The 23197-nt window shown below is 37.7% G+C and overlaps 1 protein-coding gene across 2 annotated transcripts; it reads right to left on the reverse strand.

The window, feature by feature from the left end:
- Positions 1 to 691: 691 nt before the first annotated feature.
- Positions 692 to 9194, reverse strand: LOC149832153 (L-tryptophan--pyruvate aminotransferase 1-like). 2 transcript variants are annotated; one of them, XM_090012368.1, is made up of 6 exons: positions 7311 to 9194; positions 3999 to 4305; positions 2687 to 2982; positions 2127 to 2428; positions 1710 to 1815; positions 692 to 829 (listed from the first exon to the last, which is right to left on the reverse strand). In XM_090012368.1, the coding sequence occupies exons 1-6, from the start codon at positions 7649 to 7651 to the stop codon at positions 823 to 825; spliced, it is 1359 nt and encodes a 452-aa protein (XP_089868494.1). In that variant the 5' UTR covers positions 7652 to 9194; the 3' UTR covers positions 692 to 822. The 2 variants fall into 2 exon arrangements, with proteins under 2 accessions (XP_089868494.1, XP_089868493.1); XM_090012367.1 differs by lacking the exon at positions 692 to 829 and having other exon boundaries at positions 1553 to 1815; positions 7311 to 7731; positions 9047 to 9194.
- Between the last annotated feature and the right edge of the window lie 14003 nt (positions 9195 to 23197).

Raw genomic sequence — 23197 nt, forward strand, 5'->3', positions numbered from 1 at the left:
AACAAATTATTCTACTTTTGATCATCTCAGTTTGGTAGATAATGATGCCTTATTGGTGTCATCATGCTTCAGGGCTTGTCCGATATTGTTTGGAATCTCTCAGGGCCTGTATGTGGTTTCTTTTGTCTTTAAAGCTGCTTATGAATTCTTCTATAATTCTTGTGAGTTTCAGGTTGGTGACAACCTTGAATATGGTTAAAATTTTCACCTCATCAGAATCTCCTTATCTTGATTATAGCTCACATAAAAAAAGTTCTCTGAGAATGTCATTCTGGAAGCTATGGAATGTTTAGCAAAGGTTCAATAATGGGCATTCTTCAGGTGAATTATTCATATAATGTTTGTCTCAACTGTGGAGCTTTCTATGTATGTTAATATGAAATTCCAGATAAAAGTTTCTTTTGTATTTTTGTATTTCAAGTCATTTATTTTGTGATGTGCGTGCATTTATGCCAAAATCCAACTGCAATCATGGCTGGTAATGTTTGTTTACGAACTTTTGCAGATTCAAGAAATGGATCAAGAACAAGGAGAAGGCTCATTCTCAAAAAAGGTTATTGGAAGAGCTAGGCTTATAAAGAAGGAACTAAATGGTTTGTGTCTTTAACAGAAGCAATAAGCTAGGAGCATTAATCAGTGTAACTATGCTTATAACTGTGATTTGACAGATGCAGGTATGTGGATTATACTCTTGGAAGCTGTTGCTGCATTGGGGCATGCTGATCTTGATGATAAACATAAGTGGCTTCTTGATGCAGTTGAGATCAGTTTCATATCCAAGCATCCTTCAGTGGTACATCGATGTTCTTGTCAAGGGCCTGGTTATGATCTGCAATCTTATGGGAATCAGTACAGAATTTACATGACCAATGAACAGTAGGGGGAGAGGGTGAGGGGTGTTAAATATTGTCGTGTATACATATTTATATATGTATATATACTACATAGTATGTATATACTTGCGTGTGTGTGTGTATATAGGAATCAGTACAGAATTTACATGACCAATGAACAGTAGGGGAGAGGGTGAGGGGTGTTAAATATTGTCGTGTATACATATTTATATATGTATATATACTACATAGTATGTATATACTATATATGTATATACTTATGTATAGTATATATATAATATATAATATGTAAATATATGTATTTTTGTTTCTTTGTTTTGTATTTTTTTTTTGTATTACAGCTAGTTGGACAAGCCGTTAGACACTTCTAACGGCTAGTTCATGCCTCCTTGTGTCTATTTAACTTTTAAATGTGATTTCAAACCCATTGTAATTTATGCTTGGCGTGAGCATTATTATCAATAAAATTATATTTTTTTACGTGTGTTCTCTCACTTTCAACTCCCTACCTAGTTGGACATTCAATTTTCTTTTGTTTATTTTCAACTATGATTTGTAGTGATGATAAGTTCGATTCAGGTGACATTTTTCATTTTCACTTGTCTCAAACTTGCTTTAATCTATAAGAGCACTTTTCTCTGATGAATTTTTCTACGAAGTATCCATGCCTTTATTGTATCTCTTCCATGGAGAGAGCATAAATATCAAAAATTGCCCCTTAGCATTAGCATTTTAATATATGAGGCACGATTGCCGATAGATTAAGAAGGCAGATAGGTGCCTCAAAGTTTTGACATTCGCTCAATGAATAATTGAAAGGCCTCATCCCTATCCAACATGCTTATTCTTACATACTTGGGATCTACACCAAAATGCTTGCCGCTTCTAGCCAAGATTCCATTGGCCTTGAGATATGCTGCACAATCATCAATCTCCCACTCACATTTAGCCCATGCAAATGCTGCAACACCACAAAAGAAACATATAAATACTATAGAAACAACGCACTAACCCCCAAGGGCTCCTCTCATGTGTTTTTTTTTCTTCAAAATACCGCATTGTTTTTGGCAAAATATCTCTAGAAATATAAAGTATCGGTAAAATTTGTGACGGTAGAAATTCTTGTAACTTAGAGATCAACAGAAGCTCATAGAAGTGAGCAGTTGTCTCTAAGATAAGTCGGTCCCTATCATCAGCAACCTTCCAGTTCAGGTTGCATTCATCTTGCCAAATGTATTTGGGGTACTTTGGAAACTAAACCATTTTACTAACCTGGATAAGGTGAGCTCTCCTCACCAAAGAAGTTGCAGAATTCTGAAGGGAATTCTGGAAAGCTGAATCGGCCCCGGAATCTGACAGCATCCCTTAGTGCCTTCCACCTTTGGCTCATCAAATTTCTACTGTAATGGAAAAGCTTCTCACTTTCCGGTGTACTTTTCTGCTCATAGGCGTCAGAAACTGTACCCAGGATTTTGGCTGTCCTGATCTGTGAATCCTTGGAGACTCCAATGGTGTTAATCTCTATGAATTTTGTCATCTTTTTTGCCACTTCTTTGTCTTTCACCAGAGCCCACCTACCAGAAAGAATCCCGTTCATTTAAAACAAAATTTGAAAGACACTAGAATGTAGAAATCTCCTGAGTTCTGCACTAATGTTACAGATAAGCACAATCTGTTTAAAACGTGAAATTGATCAAAGCACTCTCAAGGATACTCATGCATACACAAGAAATGATCTATAAGATAAGATATAGGAAGCCAATCACAGCAGGAAGCATATGCAATAAGCGAAACAACAAACACAGTAGAAAGAGCTGTGGATTGTAAATTACCCAATCCTGGTTCCAGCATGTCCTGTGCTTTTTGAGGCAGTGAAAAGCATCACATCAGTGTCGACGGCGGAACTAATAGGAGTGTACAGAGGCCAGTAGTAGGCAAGATCATAAATTGTCTTTCCATCATTTCCTTCAACTACCTCTTGCCTCTTAAAGCCATCAGGATTGTTGGGTGAAGTAACTAGCTCAATGTAATCCCCACGCTCGTGCCGAGGGATTTCATTGAAAGCATATGCATCTCCAGCCCATTTGTAAATGCCTGATCTTAGGTAATCTGTCACCAATGGATATGACTGGTACAACATGTGAAACAACAAGAACAATAATATCAATTAATTGTAAGTTAATCATCCATGTAACCATGCAATTTACAGATATATTTTGACAGAACACGAAAATTTGTTAAAATGCTGCAAATGAAATAGTACAGAATCCTTTGCAGCTACTATCACTAGGAGCTGGCAGTGTCAATTTTAAAGGCTCACAATGCAAAGAGTCATTCAGTATAATAGCAGCAAGGAAGAGTTCTCATATTGGTAGTAGCTGGGAAACGACAACTTTCCGCTGTCTCTCTAGCACCAATCGGAACAGCATGGTTAAGAACTTGTCTATACTAACGTCATTGTAGTTGATAACCAAAAAAGTCCACCCTTAACCCAAATATTCCCTCTAAAACAACCAAATTAACCTTAAATAAGTGGACAAGATACCATTGTGTTTATTTACTAGTTTGATTTCAGTATCTGTAAATACAGAGTATAAACTGGAGTTACCAGGTAGAAAAAGCAATGCATTCCAAGAGTACCACGCACACACACGAATAGGAGTAGAAATGTAAGTGATACAGGTTTGGATCGGATATCTAGATCCATTTCATCCTGCTCTGAACCCTAATCCCATCAGACAATGAACATCTGGGTCATATCTGACCGGAATCTAACCGGGTTTACTTCCTGGTCCAGGGCAGGGACACAACAGCCTCCTGGTCCAACCAACCAACCCAGCCAGCACACCATGTGACCCACATGGCTGATACCATGCGGGTCCCACTGCATACTTTACCATGATGTTACTGATGATTGGCTCAGCAAAATTGTTTTACATTCCAGGGTCCCCACCCAGCAGTACCTGAGCTGCCGAACCCATGCACATGCCCACCACACCCTAATCAATGAAACCATTTCCATGAAACATGCAGAACAGAACCTCCCTGCCACTCCATAAAATAAAGCAGAAACAAAACCGAAAAACAATAAACAAGGCAGCAAAACAGAAGAAGCAGGAGAGAGAGAGAGAGAGAGAGAGAGACCGAGTAGAAGGGAGCAGCAGAGACGACGCTGACGGGTTCGGCGGAATCGGGAGGGGACAGAGCGTACAGTGCGGCCTGGAAGAGCTGAGTGGAGCCCGTGCCCACGATGATGTAGCGGTTCCTTGTCTGGGCGTTGCCGACCAGGCGGTGCAGGCGGCGGATCTCATCCTCGAGGGAGGGCTCGAGGAACCAGCAGACGCTGTCGGGGTTGTTGGAGAAGTAGCTCATGGACTGCCACCCCGGTATGACCGTCGCGCTCCGCTCTCCCACCCTCTTCCACAACTCCTCGAACATCCTCGGGTCCCCACTGCGTTCCATCCCCCACAATGTATAGTTAATTAATTAATTCATTAAGAGAGAGAGAGAGAGAGAGAGAGAGAGAGAGAGAGAGAGAGAGAGAGACCGATGTTGATGTTTTGATGAGGCACTCTGATGCGTAACAAAAGGATGTTCTCTGTGACGAGTCGTGTCAGGAAATGGGACTTACATGGCCCCATGTGCCCGATGCAAACATCGGACGTACAGGACGCCTGGAACACAGTGTTCCGTGCATCCAGCGGGATACCATTTAGATGTCCTGCGGTGTTCCATCCCTCCCCTAGAGCAGTGGCGTTCGGAACACTTAAGACAACAACCAAAAAATTGAAAGAAAAAAAAAGAGAAAAGAACAGTTGAGACAAAAACTTGACTTGTTCACAACACCTCCGTGTCCGGTCTACGCAAAACTGTTCTACACAGTTCTGTCCACGCAATCAAGCGTTGCATTTGATGATCCCGGATCTCAAATCTGAGGATCTGAGGTGGCAGGGGCTTGCTGATGTGGTGTAACCGTGTTGCCTCATGCCAAAATCTGAGATACTATCCAACGCCGGATTTGAGATTTAAGGGTAACTCGGATCTGAGGGATTCAAACATATGGGCTGAAAATGGGTCTCAGATCCAATTCAGATCTTGACTGAAACTAGCACTGGCACCAACGACGTTGTATCACTGGATTCGGTCTTGAATATTGATTCAACTCCAAACACATTGGTAGGGTTCTGGACCGCAAAAATGGGTTAAGTATACAGGTTTTCCTATATCATATATAAAATGGGTCGGGTCAGACTAGACCAACCTTACTTGTTTGTCCGATCCAACCCACATCCTACTGATTCCAGCATTGACTGTTCCAAATTCGAACTGCTTACTCTTACCTTTCATCGGGTTGGAACCAGATAAAGATCAAAACCAATTGCAACCCTAGACTGAGTCCATCGTAATGACATCAGTACAAAAACTCTACTGTGCACTTTCAAAATGAAATCCCATTTCACTAAACTCTTCCCAAGTCATCGTATAAAATAAGATAATATGATCTCAGTGAGACCACTCTCATCCATCATGATTCATGACAGCTTAGACATCTGGAAAAAGGAAAAGAATAATAAAATAATCATCCAAAGGTTTACTACCAGACCAAACCCACTTTAAATCATAATTATTGTTGTATACACATTTTTAAAATAATAAAATATAAGAAAATACGTAACCAACCAACTGTATGTATCATGTGAAGGAACAAGAATCATTTTCATAATAAATGGTCAAAACTTGGAGTTAGCTCAGCCTAGATCGCATTGTCCAAGACGACTTGGTAAGGCTCAGCCAAGCCAACCAAGTTAAGTCCCCCCGCGCCCCGGCCCCGGCCCCTACCAGGGAATACACCCAACTTCGAGCTTGAGGCAAGGGATGCCTCCTGTATCTTTATCCAAGGTGTCAAGGTAAGACTCAGCCAAGTCAACCAAGTTCTGAGCCGACCCGTGAGAGACTTGGCTCATTGACAAAGTTGACCCAGTCTAGGTCCAGTGACCAATGACTCCTACTAGCTTCTAAGCTCGATTCAGTAAAACAGAAGCAAAATAGCACCTCTCTCAAAGTGTGACACACATGGCAAGAACTTTGCATGGGCAACATTCAACAAGACATACCCTTTGTACAATATTCGCCCCGTCTCGTGAAACGAGACAAAGTTCATGAAATCCCACGCCAGGATGCGTGACCAAGTTCACGAACTTTGGTAGCAGCAACATTGGAGTTCACAAATTTGGTCACATTTCCCACGGCACCCAAACCTTGCAGCTTTCCACTTTAGAATTCAAAATGCCATGAACATTTTCACACTACCCCTAATAAAAATCTTTCTTAAAATGGCAAGTGTAAGAACACAGTAATCTATCCTTGTTAGCGTGCATTAATTAGTATCCAATTAAGAGGTTTAACTCTAAATAACCTGCTTCCTTCAAAAAATAAAAAACACTATAAATAACCTGCATTTGAAAATATTAACAAACCAAGAACCAAGTACATAGAATATGGAGCAATGTTCCCGGAAGAATAGGATCCGGTCCAGTTACACTACCAATTTGACACCAATATGCCCACAACAAACCAACAAGTTTTCGGATATGGATCCGAATTTGGATCCATAGGTCATGCCAAGATCCATATCAATTCAAATACGGTTTGCTGAGGTAGAGGAAACCACTTTATGTGCAATCAATTGTGCATTTATTTGCACAGATTCTGAAATAGGATTTGATGTATAACTACTCCATCTGCATGCGTAAGGTCAGGTACGTCTCTGACACGAAGCTCGTACATTCCCTTGGGTCCAATCGGACCTTGTTGCAATTAGTCAGACAAGAAAACCACACCAACCTACAGGGCCCAATCTAAATCCAAGTTACAAACCAACCCCATCACACTCTGATTATCCAATTGGATCTGAATCCAGTTCAGGTGAAATTATATCCATTAACCTCTTCACACAGGGTTCAGTGAATCCACATCCAACACTCAAAAAATTAACATGGTTGAACTCCTAAGAACATGGCTCTTAGGTAACTCAGACGAGCCCTTCATCTGGACATCTACCCCATTTGGCCACATTTTTTACAGAAATAAGACAAACAAAAAAAAATAAATCGTGACCGTCGGATCTCCAAGATCAGAGAGCCTAGATTGGTAAGCTCTTTGTGGGTGCCTATCTGCCGCACCACATGCACCCTCAGCTTCAAGCCTCAGGCTGGAACTTAGCCCTCATGCAGGCCATCTGACCACCCTCTTCATGAAACCAGAAGATGACAGCACAGAGAACCGACCTTGAAGATCCTACGGCCAGCATCACAGGGTCATGCAAGGTATACAAGTGCCATGCCCATGCAACCACACCCCAGTGTTCACAAGATTTCTCTTGAGAAAATGACAAACCAAAACAAAACAAGATGGAAACAACGCTGAGAGAGAGAGAGAGAGAGAGAGAGAACTCACTGATCCAGATTGATGACTGCATCAGAAGGGAGCTTCACAGTAGAGGTTGAAACAGAGCTACTGCTGTTGCAAGAAGACACCTGCTCGGCTCTGCAAGTCTTTCCACGCTCTCCTTCAGCAGCACCATCGCTCCCTTGGAGGCAGATCTGATTAGCCACCATCACCCCTCTCTCTCCCTTCACTTCCCCCCTCATATGACTCCTTTCATACACCAAACTCGTCAAGAGAGCGACATTCATCATCAGAGAAAGGCACACTAGATACCTACCACTCATGATGACCATCTTCCCCTTGTGACCACAAACTCCCAGATACCAACCCTTTCCACCACTCCCCATCATCTTAAACCCTCTGTCCCGTGATTCTCTGAGTTGCAAGATGTAAAGTATCTCCAAATTTTGTCACCACCAACATGTGGTACCTTGAAATTAAACACCAACAAGTTGATTTTTTTGAATGCAGAGATTGTCAGGATATCCTCTTTCTATGTATGCAATGCAATTTTTGACTACCCAGTACCCACCTCCAAATTTAAGCAGAGCCCCTGACACCGTGGATTAATACAACATAAATGGTGGTAAAGATATGTACAAAAGGCCCTGCCTTTGTTAGCTCATGCACACCACGTTGCAGAGGGGGCATAGGCATCTGGCACCCTCTTGCATAGAGCAGGATTCAGGACAACTCAGAAAATGCCCAATGACTTTCTAATGGAGAATATCTCGAAACCCTAAAAAGATCTTTTTCTTCCCTTGCTCCCCCTCTTTAGCTTGCCTCTGCCTTTGACACTAGCACGGGCACACAGAGAGTTCTTTCTTTCTCTCTCTCTCTCTCTCTCTCTCTCTCTCAGAAACTGAACTATTGGATTGCTATTTTCTGGCTTTTAAAACAGCAAAAAAGGCTGGAGGCAACTACTTTTCATGAACGCCCACACACAGTCATGAATCATATCATAATTCATACCCTTTTGGGATGTGGGCCGAAATAGGTGTGACCCACTAATCTTTCCCCTCAGGCTTCCAACACTGGCTGAGTTGGCTCAGTTTGTTGGGCAGAGGTTTGGGAAAGAGGCTTCTGCAGTACCAAGAATCTGGTTTTTTTTTCTGGGTTTAATTAGAAACCTGTTTGTTTGAAATACTAAGGAATGGACTAGAGAAGCATGGACATCACATCAGTATCTTACGCTGCCTAAATTAACCTACTTTTTGTATCCCCAGGTTCTCAAATTAAGTATACACATATGAATAGGTAGCATTGTACAGAATTTAAAAATAATTAAAAAATTTATTTTACTTTTGTGAAAATATTTTTATTCTAAGAGTTGTAACCTTTCGGTGCTTGACTATGGAAGGTCACAAGCCTAAAGACATGGCTCTTTAACAGGTCACAACCCCTCATCCTTAATCATCAGGACTTTAGATGTCCCTCTATATCCAAAAAGGATGTATTTTATAAATGCAACTGTTCTGTTTTATCAATATCTTCAAAATCTCTCTCCCTAAAAATCCACCACAATGAGTTTTATATATATATAAGCAACAATTTTTTTTTTGTGAGAAGAAAGGCAAGAACAACAAAAACTCAAACTGCACACAAGTTCTAGTCTTTCCCCAGATAGAAAATTATTACTGTTGGATATCGGACACAAATCTGAAACAACAGCAAAACCAAAAGATAAACAATTTCACAACCAGATCACCAGAAATCCCTGTAAATGCCATAACTTCATTACCTACCGCCCTCCTTAAACCCCTAAGCCTCCAAAGAACCACCGACAAGCCCCAAAATCCTGTTTTTTGCATCTCGGTCACTCAAATTCGCACCAAAATCACAAAAACTTTGCGAAATGGAATCACGATCTTAAGATTTGGAATTCCAAGAGGAAGAAAGAAAAAAACAGAAATGGTGAGGCTGGATAGAGGTTTCCGATGCTTAAATCGTTCGCCCCCTTCGCTCTCAAACCCCCCATCATCAAATTTAATTAAAAAAAATCTCTCTCTCTCTCTCTCTGGCCCACCGATGATGCCCCACGTGGCTTCCCTGAATTCAGGCCGCTGCTCCCTCACGAAGGACCGGCCCCACCTCGTGCATCCTACTTGCCATGATGACATGGCGAGCTGCCATTGCCCATAACAATGGCCCCTCACCGCCCCTATCCACATTCCCCACGTGGCTCCATTGACTGCTGTGATACTGACTTCAACTTTGTGGCAAATGGAAGAATTTATCACAATGATTAAGAGGTATCGCCGTGTCTCTCGCACCCTTCGTTCACAAGTTTTCCAGAACCAAATGTCTTCATTTTGACATTGCCATGTGGCTTTCGTGAGTACAGATCCAGTGATCGGTCAAATCACTGCTCATTCATGTTCTGACATCGTCACCGTTTTGATTTTATGACCATCGTCAATAGCATAATTTGTGAGAATTGATAAGGTGATCTGCCAAATCATTACTCATTCATGTTCTGACATCATCGTTGGTTGGTTTCATCACTACAGTAATTTACCTAGATCCGTTATAAAAGTCAAATATATATTCTCAACTTTTAAGATCATCGCTTATTTTTTTAGGCAATTATAGTTTTCAAAATTATTGTTTTTTTCAAATATCTCAAAATTATAGCTTATCAATCACTTATCCTTATCTTGTATTAATTATTTTTCATATTAGTTGTAGATAAAGATTATTTATTTGAATAATGTAATAAATACGTGAGTTGAGAGATTGAATAAAATAAAATAAAAAGAGAAAAAAAATATGAGATTTTTTTCTCATGAATGCAGTTCTTTGGCAGAATCACGTATATATGTATTATTCTTTCATTTTTTTCTTTAATTTTTTTCTTTAATTTATTATTTAATTTATTATTTATATTTTTAACATGGTATCAGAGCAACTTAAAATCTACGGTATGCATTTTTTTTTATCAACAAGTTCATACTACAATATTCACATTGTGTATCTTTCAACAACTTTGGTCCATATTATAGTCTGTTTGATATTTCATTATTGCGTTATTATCAGTAGAACATTGATGTGTTCAACGATCTCTATCGATTTCAACATATATTTTCAAGTTGAAAGTTCTTTTCATTCACCCTCCAACTTGAGGAAGTGTATTGCAATCTATAAAAATATTCTCAATCAAAGATGATAGTTGTCAAGATTATCGTCTATCAATCACTCATTCTTATTTGATCTTAATTATTTCTCATATTAGTTGTAGATAAAAATTCTTTATCTGGATCATGTACCCGTATAAATATGTGAGTTGAGAGATTAAATAATATTAAAAAAATAATAAAAAATATAAGAGTTTTTCTTCATGGATGTAAAATTTTAACTGAACCATGTATACGTGTGTTATTCCTTCATTTCTCTTTTCTAATCTCTTATTTAATTTTTATTCAATTCATTCTTTATTTTTTTAACATTAACAGTGGTCATGACAACAACCATTTATCACCATAGTGAATGATGGTGAAGATGACAAAATTATCACTAATTTGGCATATCATCTTATTTGCTTTCCCTTTTTTCATTTTTACTATGAATTGATGATGTGGCATGTACATTTTCATGAAAAGAATTTAAAAGGCCAGAATATCTCATATCACTATTGTGCATGTTATGTTTATTATCATGGCCATGCTAGCACAAGAGGTAAAACAAACACTGAATCTCATATTCACCCCAATATGAGGATTTGATATTAGGGATGCAAACAGTTTAGATCCAAAACAGCTAAATACATGAGAATTCATATCAAAATCGGATTGAAAACAGCCAAAAATTGCTAAACCCCCATCCTAAATCCGGCTCATTTACATCCCTATTTGAGTTTCACCATTCTATAGAGATTTATGAATCTCTATCTAACACCCTTGGGTTAATAATGAGTCAAGAAACGATAGATTAAGCCGTTACAAACTCTATTTACTATCTCATTTTTTTAAAATGGATTTCATTGTCACAAACTATGTTGAATGTCTTACTTAAATTACTTGATGTAACAGGTCTACTAATTCAAAAAATAGCTAGTACTAAAAGGTTATCTTTCTAGTCATGTTAAATTAGCTAAGTTGGTTGTTATTTCTTTTTGTATGTCCTTTCTAAGTCTGCAAACAAACCAAAAATGCCCAATCAATATTGAATTTACTAGCAAGATCCCAAGCACACTTTTTCCATGATACATATGGTAAACTTCATGCGAACTTCTGCGACTTTTGTTAAATTGTTCAGTATGTGACTTAATTTCCTACCAAAACAACTCATTGTTGGTACTTGAGAGCACTTTACATTTGATAGAAGCCTATGAGCAAAAGACTTTTATGGTCCCCAAAGCATACTCATTTATCGAAAATCTAGCTTTCTCAACATTGATTGGTCAATGACATTGACATTTTAGTGCAATTGAAGTGCATCAACTCACATTGTTTTCACTTTCTCACCCACTTTTGCAAGCGTAGCCCATACTTTCTCAAGTGATAGAGTTCTTCATAGCTTTGCAAAGTGAGGAAAATTACCTGTGAAAGTTTTCTCCACTCGGGGCACTTTTGTTTCTATCCTCAGTCAAATTTTTTGAAAGAATAATTCTGAGGTAAGAAATTTTGTAAGTGCATGGCAGCCGTCATGGAATTATGCCTTGGGAAAGTTTCTTCATTTAAGAAAGTTTAGGCCCATCTCCTGGAGAAACAGACCCACAAGTCTAACCATGTGATTATTTTTCTCAAGGAGAATGCATACGAAGTGAATCATTTTCTCAACTTGAAGGTGCTTGTAAATGTGGTCTTTATGTGTTTGATTTCATGGACAAGACTTTGTAGAACATGCCTTCTGAACACTGTTGGTTGGGTGCCGAGGTATCCTAGATGATCATGCATATATTTTAGGGATTTTTTCATATAAAAATATGCATGATTTCATGAGAAAATGATTTAAAAACCCAATTTTATGTTAGTTTCGAGTAAATGTGCTAAAATGATTTAAAAGTAGAAAATGCATGAAAAATAGTTTTATTTTACATTTTAATGCCTATTTTAGTGTTTGACATAACTGTAGTAGTTTAGTTTTTGAAAATCATAAAAAATTAGAGTTAAAATAGACTTAGTTTTGTATTTTCTAAAACATAGTCATTTTGAGTTGTTTTGTAAATAACCTTTTGAAGAGAGGTTTTTGAAATGTAATTTTACAAAGAAGATGGACTTATGGAGAAAAGTTCAAAATTATAAATACCATACGTAGGGGGAAGAGAGGCTTGTCTTCTCTCTTTTGCCCAAGCCCTCTCTTCTTCCCCTTCCTCTCCACATCTTCTTACCTCTTCTTCTCCTTCTCCTTATTTTCTCCTCTTTTTCTCATCCTCTTTCCGGTGGAGAATTCCTACAACTGCTGAAGCAAGAGAGAGGATTCCAACCTCTCGTCTAACCCCTCCATTTACGGTGAGTTCTTCTCCTTCTTCTCTTCTTCTTCTTCTCCTTTTCCTTTGATTTTCTTCTTCTTTTTCTATTTTTTTTCTGATTTTTTTGTAATTAGTAGATGTAATGTTTGATTTCAACTCCATTGTGCATTTTGAATTCTGCAAACTTTCTTTTCAATTCAAGTTGTGTTTTCAATTTCATTTCAATAGCTATATAGTTTCATAGATTTAGTTTATACATAAGTTCTGTTTCATTTCTATTTGATTTTCTGTATTTTGATTTTTTTTTTTACAAAATAAAATAATAAAAATAAAGAAAACAAAACATTGCCGCTGTGCTTGTACAAAAGAAATCTTAGAAATCCGGTGGCTGTGAAATCTGTTTCCAGTTTGCTTGGATCTGAAGTTCTGAGAAAAAAAATTAGATTCGAATCATCAAATTTGTTTGTGCAATCGTTGGATTTCAATATTTCTACAAGAATTTGATCTGAAATCTGTCACCGGATTTCAACACATTTCTACAGAAATTTGATCGATCATTTGGATCGATTTCCATTAATTTTTTTTCCGGCGATCATTATTTTCAAAGCTTATTAAATTGATTTATAACTATCAATCAGAGAACTGGATCAAATCCAGCCGATCAAAAATCTCTTTGTTCTCTAATTGATAGTTGGAATCCTCTGATGTAGCCGGATTCACATCACATTTATCGTGAAAATGTGAAAGAGGCACTTTCATTTGAGTTGCCGTGGAATTCATTTCACGGCTGTTGAAGAGTTCCGGTGGAAGCTGTTGAAGAGTTCCGGTGGAAGATGTTGAGAGTTCCGGTAGGCTGTTGAGAGTTCCGGTGGAAGATATTGAGATTTCCAGTAGGCTGTTGAGAGTTCCGGTGGAAGATATTGAGATTTCCAGTAGGCTGTTGAGAGTTCCGGTGGAGGATATTGAGATTTCATTTGAGTTACCGTGAAAACACAGATCGATCGAATGTTGTGAAACAGGAGGATTCGCTGGAAATTCTGGTGGTTCAGCTCCCTGAACCACGGTGGGAACCGAAATCACCTGTGTGAGGTTGTGGATTTTGATTCAATCCTGAAAATTCCCTGCTACAATAATGTGTTTTAAAAAAAAAATAATAATAATAATTTTCAGAGTTTGTTTTTAAAACACAATTTTCCTAATTGCTTGTTTTTTTTCTTATTCTCACGGCAAAGAATTGTTTTGAAATAAGTGTTTTCCAGCAAATGTAGTTGTTTCCTAATCTTTGGTGCTTATTGTCTGAAGTTTGTTTGATTGATCTTTGGCATTAGTAAACTGTCTGTTTTGAATTAAACTAGTGATTTCTGATTTTTGAACATATGCTACTAGCTGATTAGTTAATACATTTACTTAGATGTTTTGAAATTAGGCTTAATTAGTTGATTTGAACTAATTAGCAATGACAAGTACTTTGTAATTAGAATATCTAGCCAATTAGTAATTAGTTTACTTAGTAAAAAAAAAATTTGATGTTAGTTAGTTTGTAATACTACTTTTAGTCTTAGAATCAATTAGTTAATTGTCATTAGTTTAATATAGTCTTAATTGTCATTAGTTTCCTTTCATGATATCTTTCATAATTTTTTTTTTAAGTGTACTTTGTTTCATATAATTTCTATTTCTATCTCTGGTACTGCTCGTGTTCATTTGATTTGTGCAGGATAGAACCAGACTGGAGTGGAAGTGATTACTTGACACGAGGAAGCACAAGAATAGAATATTTTTGCTTTTATTTTTAGAATTAGGAATTTAATTGGGTTTGTAAATATTGCACTTTACGCCCTCTGCGAAGGGTATTCATTTGTTGTAATAGTTAGTTGTTATTACTTTTCTTAAACATTTTACATTTCAAATAATTCGGCAATAAAGATTAGTTTAGATTTGTGTACTTGAATACGATATATTCCCGTTCCCTGAGTTCGACCCGGTATCATCCACTAGTGAGAACCGGTTTTTATTATTTGATGTCTGGTTTTCACATGTTTTTCATATAAAAATCTTTTCAAAATTACAACGATTTAAAAGAAGACATCACTAGACAAGTTGAGTTTTTGTCTTAGGCAGTTCGCCCCTCTTTTTTATTCTTTTTATTTTTTTTTGGTTTTTGCCTCAAGTGCCCCGGACACCAAATACCATGGGACACATAAAAAGTTTCTCATTAGACATGTGGGGTGTCGTATTGCAGGCATCCCATGTTTCCCCATTTGCATTGAGTGCTTGAGGTGCAAACAATATTGTAAAATAAATGTTTTGTTCATGCAATCAAACGCCTCCCAAGGAAACACATCGAAGCCACCTCTAAAGACATCGATTCATAGTTACTAGAAGCTTCTTCCTATGTGGGAAACTAGCTTTGGGAGAAGCGCTATTCAGAAGTGGAAAACTCTTGGCTTCTCCAAAATGATGGAAAGCTTTGAGAAACCCACATTCAAAATATGGAAAATTTGATTCCTTTTATTAGGAAATCTACTTTCTTTTCGTTTCTCAAATCGATTCTTTTTTCACTTTCTTAGAGTTTTCCTCTCACTTTGTCATTTTTCACTTAATTTCTCCTCACTTCCTAAATTTTTAAAAATCATAATTTTTTATAACAAGCTTGCCTGATTTTATATTATATTATATTTGTGTTCATGTTTTTCTTATTTGCATTTGCTCATGATTTTTATGTGTTTCCTTCACTTTTTATGCATTTTCATAATCGCTTCATAATTGTATCTTGCTTTTTGCTTCATATTTACTTTTTAGCACTCACTTCTTCACTTTCACTTCACACATCGCTTCTCGTATCCATTTTGTTTCTTGGTAAGTATGCACTAATCTATTTTCTTGCTTGCAAAAGCACTATCAATGAATGAGGGTTTGAGTAACTCCAAGTACCACAAGAAATATTCAATATTGACTAGCAATCAACATCTAGATTGCTATTAATCTTGTTCACGTGGAACTATAGCATCATTCTGGGGGTTACCCACATGGCCAACAAGGTTTGCTTAAGTCATTAAGATGATGATGTTGATTTGAAACCCACTGACGCACAGGTGTGTCAATAGCTTTATTGTGGTTGGGGCACATAAGGTAGGGTTGTCGTGTCCTCAACCAAGGTTCACCTTGTTGGATATTTTATATGACCTTGCATAATTTTTTAATAAAATCCATGGATATTGAAATATCACCATGATTATGTTCATGAATTATTGCTTTGATAGTTCATGCAACTATTACTTATGTAAGATTTTATAATGCTTTACCAGTTTTCATTGCAGGATGAGCTCATTTAAAAACTTATATAATTTGTGTCAATTTTGATACGAAAAAGAAACCCAAGTTACAAAAATCAAACACCTTGCCATTGGATGGTAGAACCAATTTAATCATCCTATGATGGATGACAAGACAAGAGTGCCGTCCGTTAGGGAGAACAATGCAGTCAGATTGTCGTCTGATGTACCGAACTTGCAGATAAGTTTGAGGCTTATCTCTATTCGATTCCAACAACCTTGGTACATTTTTAATACAAAATGACTCTTTCTTAGATGAATCCTCGCACGGGAAAAATCTTCCAAATACGTACTCTAAATGTATTTAGCTCATATTTAGGAACAAAAGGGATAATTGAATGTTATAAAGGCTCATCATCAATCTCTCGCATAATTATGCCCTCAGTTGCTAGTGAGGGTTTTCCCTCATCCTCCTCATCGATCTCATGGAATATTGGGTCTCTAATGATTTCACAAAAAGGCTCCTCTAGGAGTTCTTTCATAAAGATGCCCAATGTAGGGTCAACCTCTTCACAGTGGGAAGCCTCCTCGAGATTCAAACCAATTTTTAAATCCTCATTTTCCACCATGACTTCATCGCTTTTCTACGGTTCTAAGTCATAAAAATTGGTATTTTTTTTAACCTCGCAACTTGCATATGAGATATCAAAATCGATTGAGAATAAGAAGTAACACATGATGGATTGATCTAAAGCTCGTTGAAGTTCATGCCATGCGATGAATGCACTAGCAAGCTTAACCCTTGAGGTAATACCCTTGGAAGTGGTCGGGTGGGAGTTTTGGGTGGCAGATGATGATTGAGATGTGGAAACAGATGGAGTAGAAGATAATGAGGGTAACTCTTTAGATGGCTTTAACTGGATTTTCCTTTCCTTGAAGGTGAAAGAATAGGTGTTAGTTCGACCATTATGGATGATTGATCTATCATATTGCTAGGGTCTCCCTAAAATGAGATGTCTCACATCCATGGCCAGCACATCACACCACACTTGATTGAAATAGATATTTTTGATGGAAAATTTATAACCAAACACTGCCAGTCAACGTGAATGTCTATGCTCTTTTGAAGCCATGACATCTGGTAAGGGTGAGGGTGAGTCCTACAACTCAATTTTAATTTTGACATGGCCTCGACATATATAATGTTCTCATAATAACAAGAATATATTATGAATCAGCAAACCTTTCCATGTATGGTACAGGAAGACTCAAAGATGTGAGTTCTTAACCATCGATCACTCATTTCTTGATGAGAAGCTAAACAAATTCTCCTAGAGATGAGTGCTTCTCTTTTATTTGGCAACATGTCTTCCTCCACAATCTCTGCCTCTTCTAGTTCTTCTTCAAACGATTCGATTTTGAGATCATAAATAAGATCAAACTCATGATCAAATTTTGATTCTTCTTCTTTATGGGGTCTTTCAATGAATAACGTTTTGCCACAACATTCAGTGGACTTATGACCTGGTTTTCCACAAGTATAGCATTTGATGGAGACATTAGAACTAAAGGTTTTTGCTTGGACTCCTACCCGGGCATTCTTACTCACAACCTTAGGTGGGTTAGTAGCATTGGGGTGTCGGTAGGGTATGACAACTTTAGCATTAGGGATCACTAGGGCCCACACTGCTGGTCGAGTAGTTTGACTACTTCTAGCCAAAGTTTTTTGTTGAGTTGACCTTTTCTATTGGTGCACTTTTTGATGAGCTTCAAACACCGTTTAACACTCAACAAAGTTCAATATGTCTTGCAACTGGAAGTTCAAACCTCCAATATACTTAGACACGAGTTGCTCTTTAATTTCTCTAATGTCATTTTGCACAACAAAGTCAAGAAATTCTTCAGTGTACTGATCCACCGACTTGGTACCTTATTTAAAATTTTGATACTTTTGATATAACTCTCTATGGTAGTTCAGTGAAAGAAATTGAGTGTGCAATTTCTGCTCCATGTGCTCCCATTGCTCAACAGGTGCACGACCTTGATGCTTACATGTTTGTTTGAGCCGGCGCCACCAGGCTGTAACTCGACCCTTCAGCTTTAGGGAAATTAATCACACACGCCTATCCTATGGTACTTCTTTAAATTCAAGGACATCACAAACTTCGCTACTCTTGTCTAGGAATTCCTTGTTCCTTTGAGTTCTGGAATTTTAAATTATAAACTGGAATCCCAATGTGACCTCTGATGTTAGTGAGTATCCCTACTATCTTAACCTTGATGAAACAAATCAAACTCACTATCTGAGTCATAGGAGTTTGTGTCACGTGTTCCTCGAGAACCATGCAAACTACGCTCGACTCGTCTTTCACATTCCTTTGTGAGTTCTTCCATTCTTTGACTCAGGTCTTCTATTCGCTTATTATCTTCCTCGAGTTATCATCGTAAATCATGATTTTCATATCTAAGATCTCGACCTTCATTTTTGAGGTTAAGGTCATTTTGACCTCTTCCTCCCATTCGTCCAACCATGATGACAAACTCCTAAAAAAATTCTAAATACAACTAATAATTTCTAAACCGTGTCGGATTAAGAAATCTAATAACCTGGGCTTTGATACAAAAAATGATGATGAGTCGACGATGAAACCGATCTACAATCCAAGATCCAAATGGATCTCAATGCGCAAAAGAGGGTATTACGTTGGGCGAGTCCAACTCATGGGAATCAAATAGAACATCTTGGTTCTGTTTAGGAGCTTAGCGGATTTGCAGTCTTTGAAGTTGAAAATAATATCCAACAGACCCGGGACAGATAGAACACACAGGATAGTTGTCCGATTGAAGGAATTTTTGTTTGAAACTCCACGGACAAGACAAACAGTCGTTGTCATCCAGTCGACGGACAGATAATCGACTTCAGAAGGGTTTTCAGACCCTCAAACAACTGATTTTAGAAAAACTCAAAACAGAAAAGTTGTTTGTTATTGTCTTCTAACGAACCAAAGTTTGGAATTTCTAGACAAATACTCAGTGAGTTATGCCCATAATATGTGAGTATGTTTCTATTTTAAAACTAACCGAGATAACACTTTGGAATTTTTTTATGCAGAAAACAAGCTCAAGTTCGAAGGCACAGGCGGCTGAATTATAGAATGTCTACAACATGAAAGTTGTTGCTATGGATATAATCTTTCTAGAATATCAAAAATGTTGATAATTAGGGTAGTATTGATCGAGATACAAATCAAATACTACACTATGTTAGGAAAAAGAAAATAATAGTTATTCATGCAAATCCTATTCCAACAACCAAAATTTTCAAGATTTTTAGGCATATGACAAGGTGGATTAAAGCAAAGTGGTAAACACCAAAGTGGTAGAGGTGGGTCTTAGCTTTCCAACAAGCCTAAAAATTCCCAAAATGGACCTGTATTTAGAGAGATAAAATTTAAATACTAGGATAGGATCAGTCAATCCCAAATGCAAAAACGCACAACGAGTGCAACACTCGAGTTTTAAATTCCAGTTTTACTTAGGGTGTTTAAGAGTTCAACCTGAATGAAAACACACTTCTAATGGTGGATTCTTCAATTTTAATGACCCTTCCTCCAAACCCAACTCTAGTTAGAAAATACTAAGCTCAACCATGCAGAATATCCAAACACATAAGATTTTAGGAAATAACTTTTCAAATCCGAATTTTCTTTGGAAGACAAGTAAGTTCCAAACAAGATGCAAACACAATCCACCCTAGCTCTGAGATGACATATTCAAAAAAACACTAACAACAACCACAACACAAGTTAACAAAACAATGGGATTTTTAAACAAACCAATGGAGATGAAAATCGTTTGGTGGCACTCCCTTCAACTTCAATGGTTACAAGACAAGATGTACAATTTCAAGTTGCTACCAGGGAACAACCACAACACTTAGGGTCACAAACACAACTAAAACAACGATGGTGGATGCCCTTCACGTTCAACATGATACCACGAGTAAGTTCCAAACAAGATGCAAACACAATCCACCCTAGCTCTGAGATGACATATTCAAAAAAACACTAACAACAACCACAACACAAGTTAACAAAACAATGGGGTTTTTAGACAAACCAATGGAGATGAAAATCGTTTGGTGGCACTCCCTTCAACTTCAATGGTTACAAGACAAGATGTACAATTTCAAGTTGCTACCACGGAACAACCACAACACTTAGGGTCACAAACACAACTAAAACAACGATGGTGGATGCCCTTCACGTTCAACATGATACCACGAGGCTGGAGGGTGTTCTACTCGTCTCCTTCAGATAGAATCCTCTAAACTCAGCCCAAACACCCAAACCGTTGATTCTTCTTCCAACACTTTTCTAGAACATTTCTTTTTAAAAGAGGCAAAAGACCCCTCACTAATTTTTCTGCTGGGATTTAAGGGGCTATAAAAAAAGCAAGGCTCCTCATTGGCCAACGTGAGAGGCAACCTCCCTTGATGCCAATGAGGGAGCGCTTTTCAAATAAGCCTCAACTCTCATTGCACATCAAGTTGGCCCAATGGCACAACACCCTTTTGAATTAATTGGATCAACGGGTGGCACCTCAATCATGCCCAATGAGGATGGACTGATGTGGCTGGTCAAGAAAAGCTTGAATATCATTAACCCAAGTTTATATTGGTCCAGCTCTAGGGCACCAATATGGATCCAGGTATTGGTATTGAATCTTGTTATAAGATCTAATACTCAAACTGGATGTTTACACACATATTACTTTGGATACACCATCAAAATTATAAAAAATAAAAAATAAAACTACCCAATTACCCCATACACCCTCTAGTGCCATAAAAACATCCTACAGAGCACTGAAAATATCCAGATGCATAGGATCTGACACCCTAACAAATAAAATAAAGATAGAATAAAAAGAAAAAGCAATATCAATTGTGATTCCCAATTTGTCAAAATAGAATCAATACTGTAAAATGTAATGATTGACGAAAATGGATTACTCTGAGGATCCAATTGGACTTGTCAAGTTCTGAATGGGATTGGATCGTCTCGGGTATCGTATCCCAGATCGGGCCTAGATAGTTGGATTCAAATCCAACCCGTTTTCATTGCTCTGATCATTTGGATGCTCTGTATCATTCACTCTTGGGTTGAAAGACTTTGTCCTTGGAGGCTTGTTCTTTTTATGCAAAGCTCCATAATCCCTACAAAAATTCAAATTAAAATCAACATAGAATCTGCTCCCAGTTGAAATAAACTATGCAATGCAAACAAGATAAGCTATTTATGAGAATTAGTATGTCTAAAATTAATAATTTTAAACAATACAGAACAAGAATGTCCATGCATATTCAAAAAGTTTGATCGACTAAGATGGGGAATTACCTGAGTGTTGCAACATAAAGCTTTAGAAAAATCAAAATTCTCAGGTTCTAGCACTTTTAACTTATGTTGACATGAAAAAAAATTTGGGACCTTTACATGCAAAATATTTAATGTATTCAACTCATATTTATGAACAAATGGGATAATTGAACGCTGTAAAGGCTCATCATCAATCTCTTGTATAGTTACATCCTCCATTGCAGGTAAGGGTTCCTCCTTATCAGACTCATTGAATATTAGGTCTCAAATGATTTCACAAAAAGGCTTCTCTAGGAGTTCTTTCATGAAGATGCTCAATGTAGGGTCAACCTCTTCATAGTGGGATGCCTCCTCAAGATTTGAACCAATTTTTAAACCCTCATTTTCTACTATAACTTCATCATTTTTTTGCGATTCTAAGTCATAAAATTGATATTTTTTTAACCTCGCAACTTGCATACGAGATATCAGAGTCGATTGAGACTAAGAAGTAACACATGCTGGATTGATCTAAAGCTTCTTGAAGTTCATGTCGTGCAATGAACGCACTAGTGAGCTTAACCCTTGACGTAATACCCTTGGAAGTGGTTGGGTGAGAGTTTTGGGTGGAAGATGATGATTGAGATTTGGAAACAAATGAAGTAGAAGATAATGAGAGTAACTCTTTAGATGGCTTTAACTGGATTTTTCATCCCTTAAAGGTGAAAGAATAGGTGTTAGTTTGACCATTATGGATGACTGATCTATCATATTGCCAGGGTCTCCCTAAAATGAGACATCTCACATCCATGGGCAGCACATCACACCATACTTGACCGAAATAGATATTTTTGATGGAAAATTTGACCAAACACTGCCAGTCAACACGGACGTCTATTTTCTTTTGGAGCCATGTCATTTGGTAAGGGCGAGGGTGAGTCCTACAACTTAATTTTAATTTTGACATGGCCTCAACAGATATAATGTTCTCACAACAACATGAATCTATTATGATTTGACAAACCTTTCCATTATGATACAGGCATACTCAAAGATGTGAGTTCTCAGCCATCGATCACACACTTTTTGATGAGGAGCTAAACAAATTCTCCTAGAGATGAGTGCTTCTCCTCTATCTGGCCACAACACGTCTTCCTCCATAATCTCCCCCTCTTCTGGTTCTTCTTCAAATAATTCAATTTCGGGATCATAAATAGGATCAAACTCATGATCAAATTTTGAATCTTCTTCTTCATGAGGTCCTTCAATGAATAATGCTTTGCTACAACATTCATCAAACTTATGTCATGATTTTCCACAAGTATAGCATTTGATGGGGATATTAGAACTAGAAGTTCTTGCTTGGACTCCTACCAGGGCATTCTGACTCACAATCCTAGATGGGATAGTAGCATTGGGGTGTTAGTAGGGTGGGGCAACTTTATCATCAAGGACCAGTGGGGCCCGCACTACTGGTCTAGTAGTCTGACTACTTCTAGCCAAAGTCTTTCGCTGAGTCGACCTTTTCCATTAGTGCACTTTTTGATGAGCTTAAGACATTGTTCAACACTCAACAAAGTTTAATATGTCTTGCAATTGGAAGTTCAAACCTCCAATATACTTAGACAAGAGTTGCTCTTCAATTTCTCTAATGTTATTTCGCGCAACAAAGTCATGAAATTCTTTGGTGTATTGATCCACCGACTTGGTACCTTGTTTCAAATTTTGATACTTTTGATATAACTCTCTATGGTAGTTCAGTGAAAGAAATTGATCATGCAATTTCTGCTCCATGTGCTCCCATCACTCAATAGGTGCACGACCTTGATGCATACGCGTTTGTTTGAACTGGCG

The sequence above is a fragment of the Nuphar pumila genome, chromosome 7, assembly GCF_984573655.1.
Source record: "Nuphar pumila chromosome 7, dmNupPumi1.hap1.1, whole genome shotgun sequence".
Classification (NCBI taxonomy): Eukaryota; Viridiplantae; Streptophyta; class Magnoliopsida; order Nymphaeales; family Nymphaeaceae; genus Nuphar; species Nuphar pumila.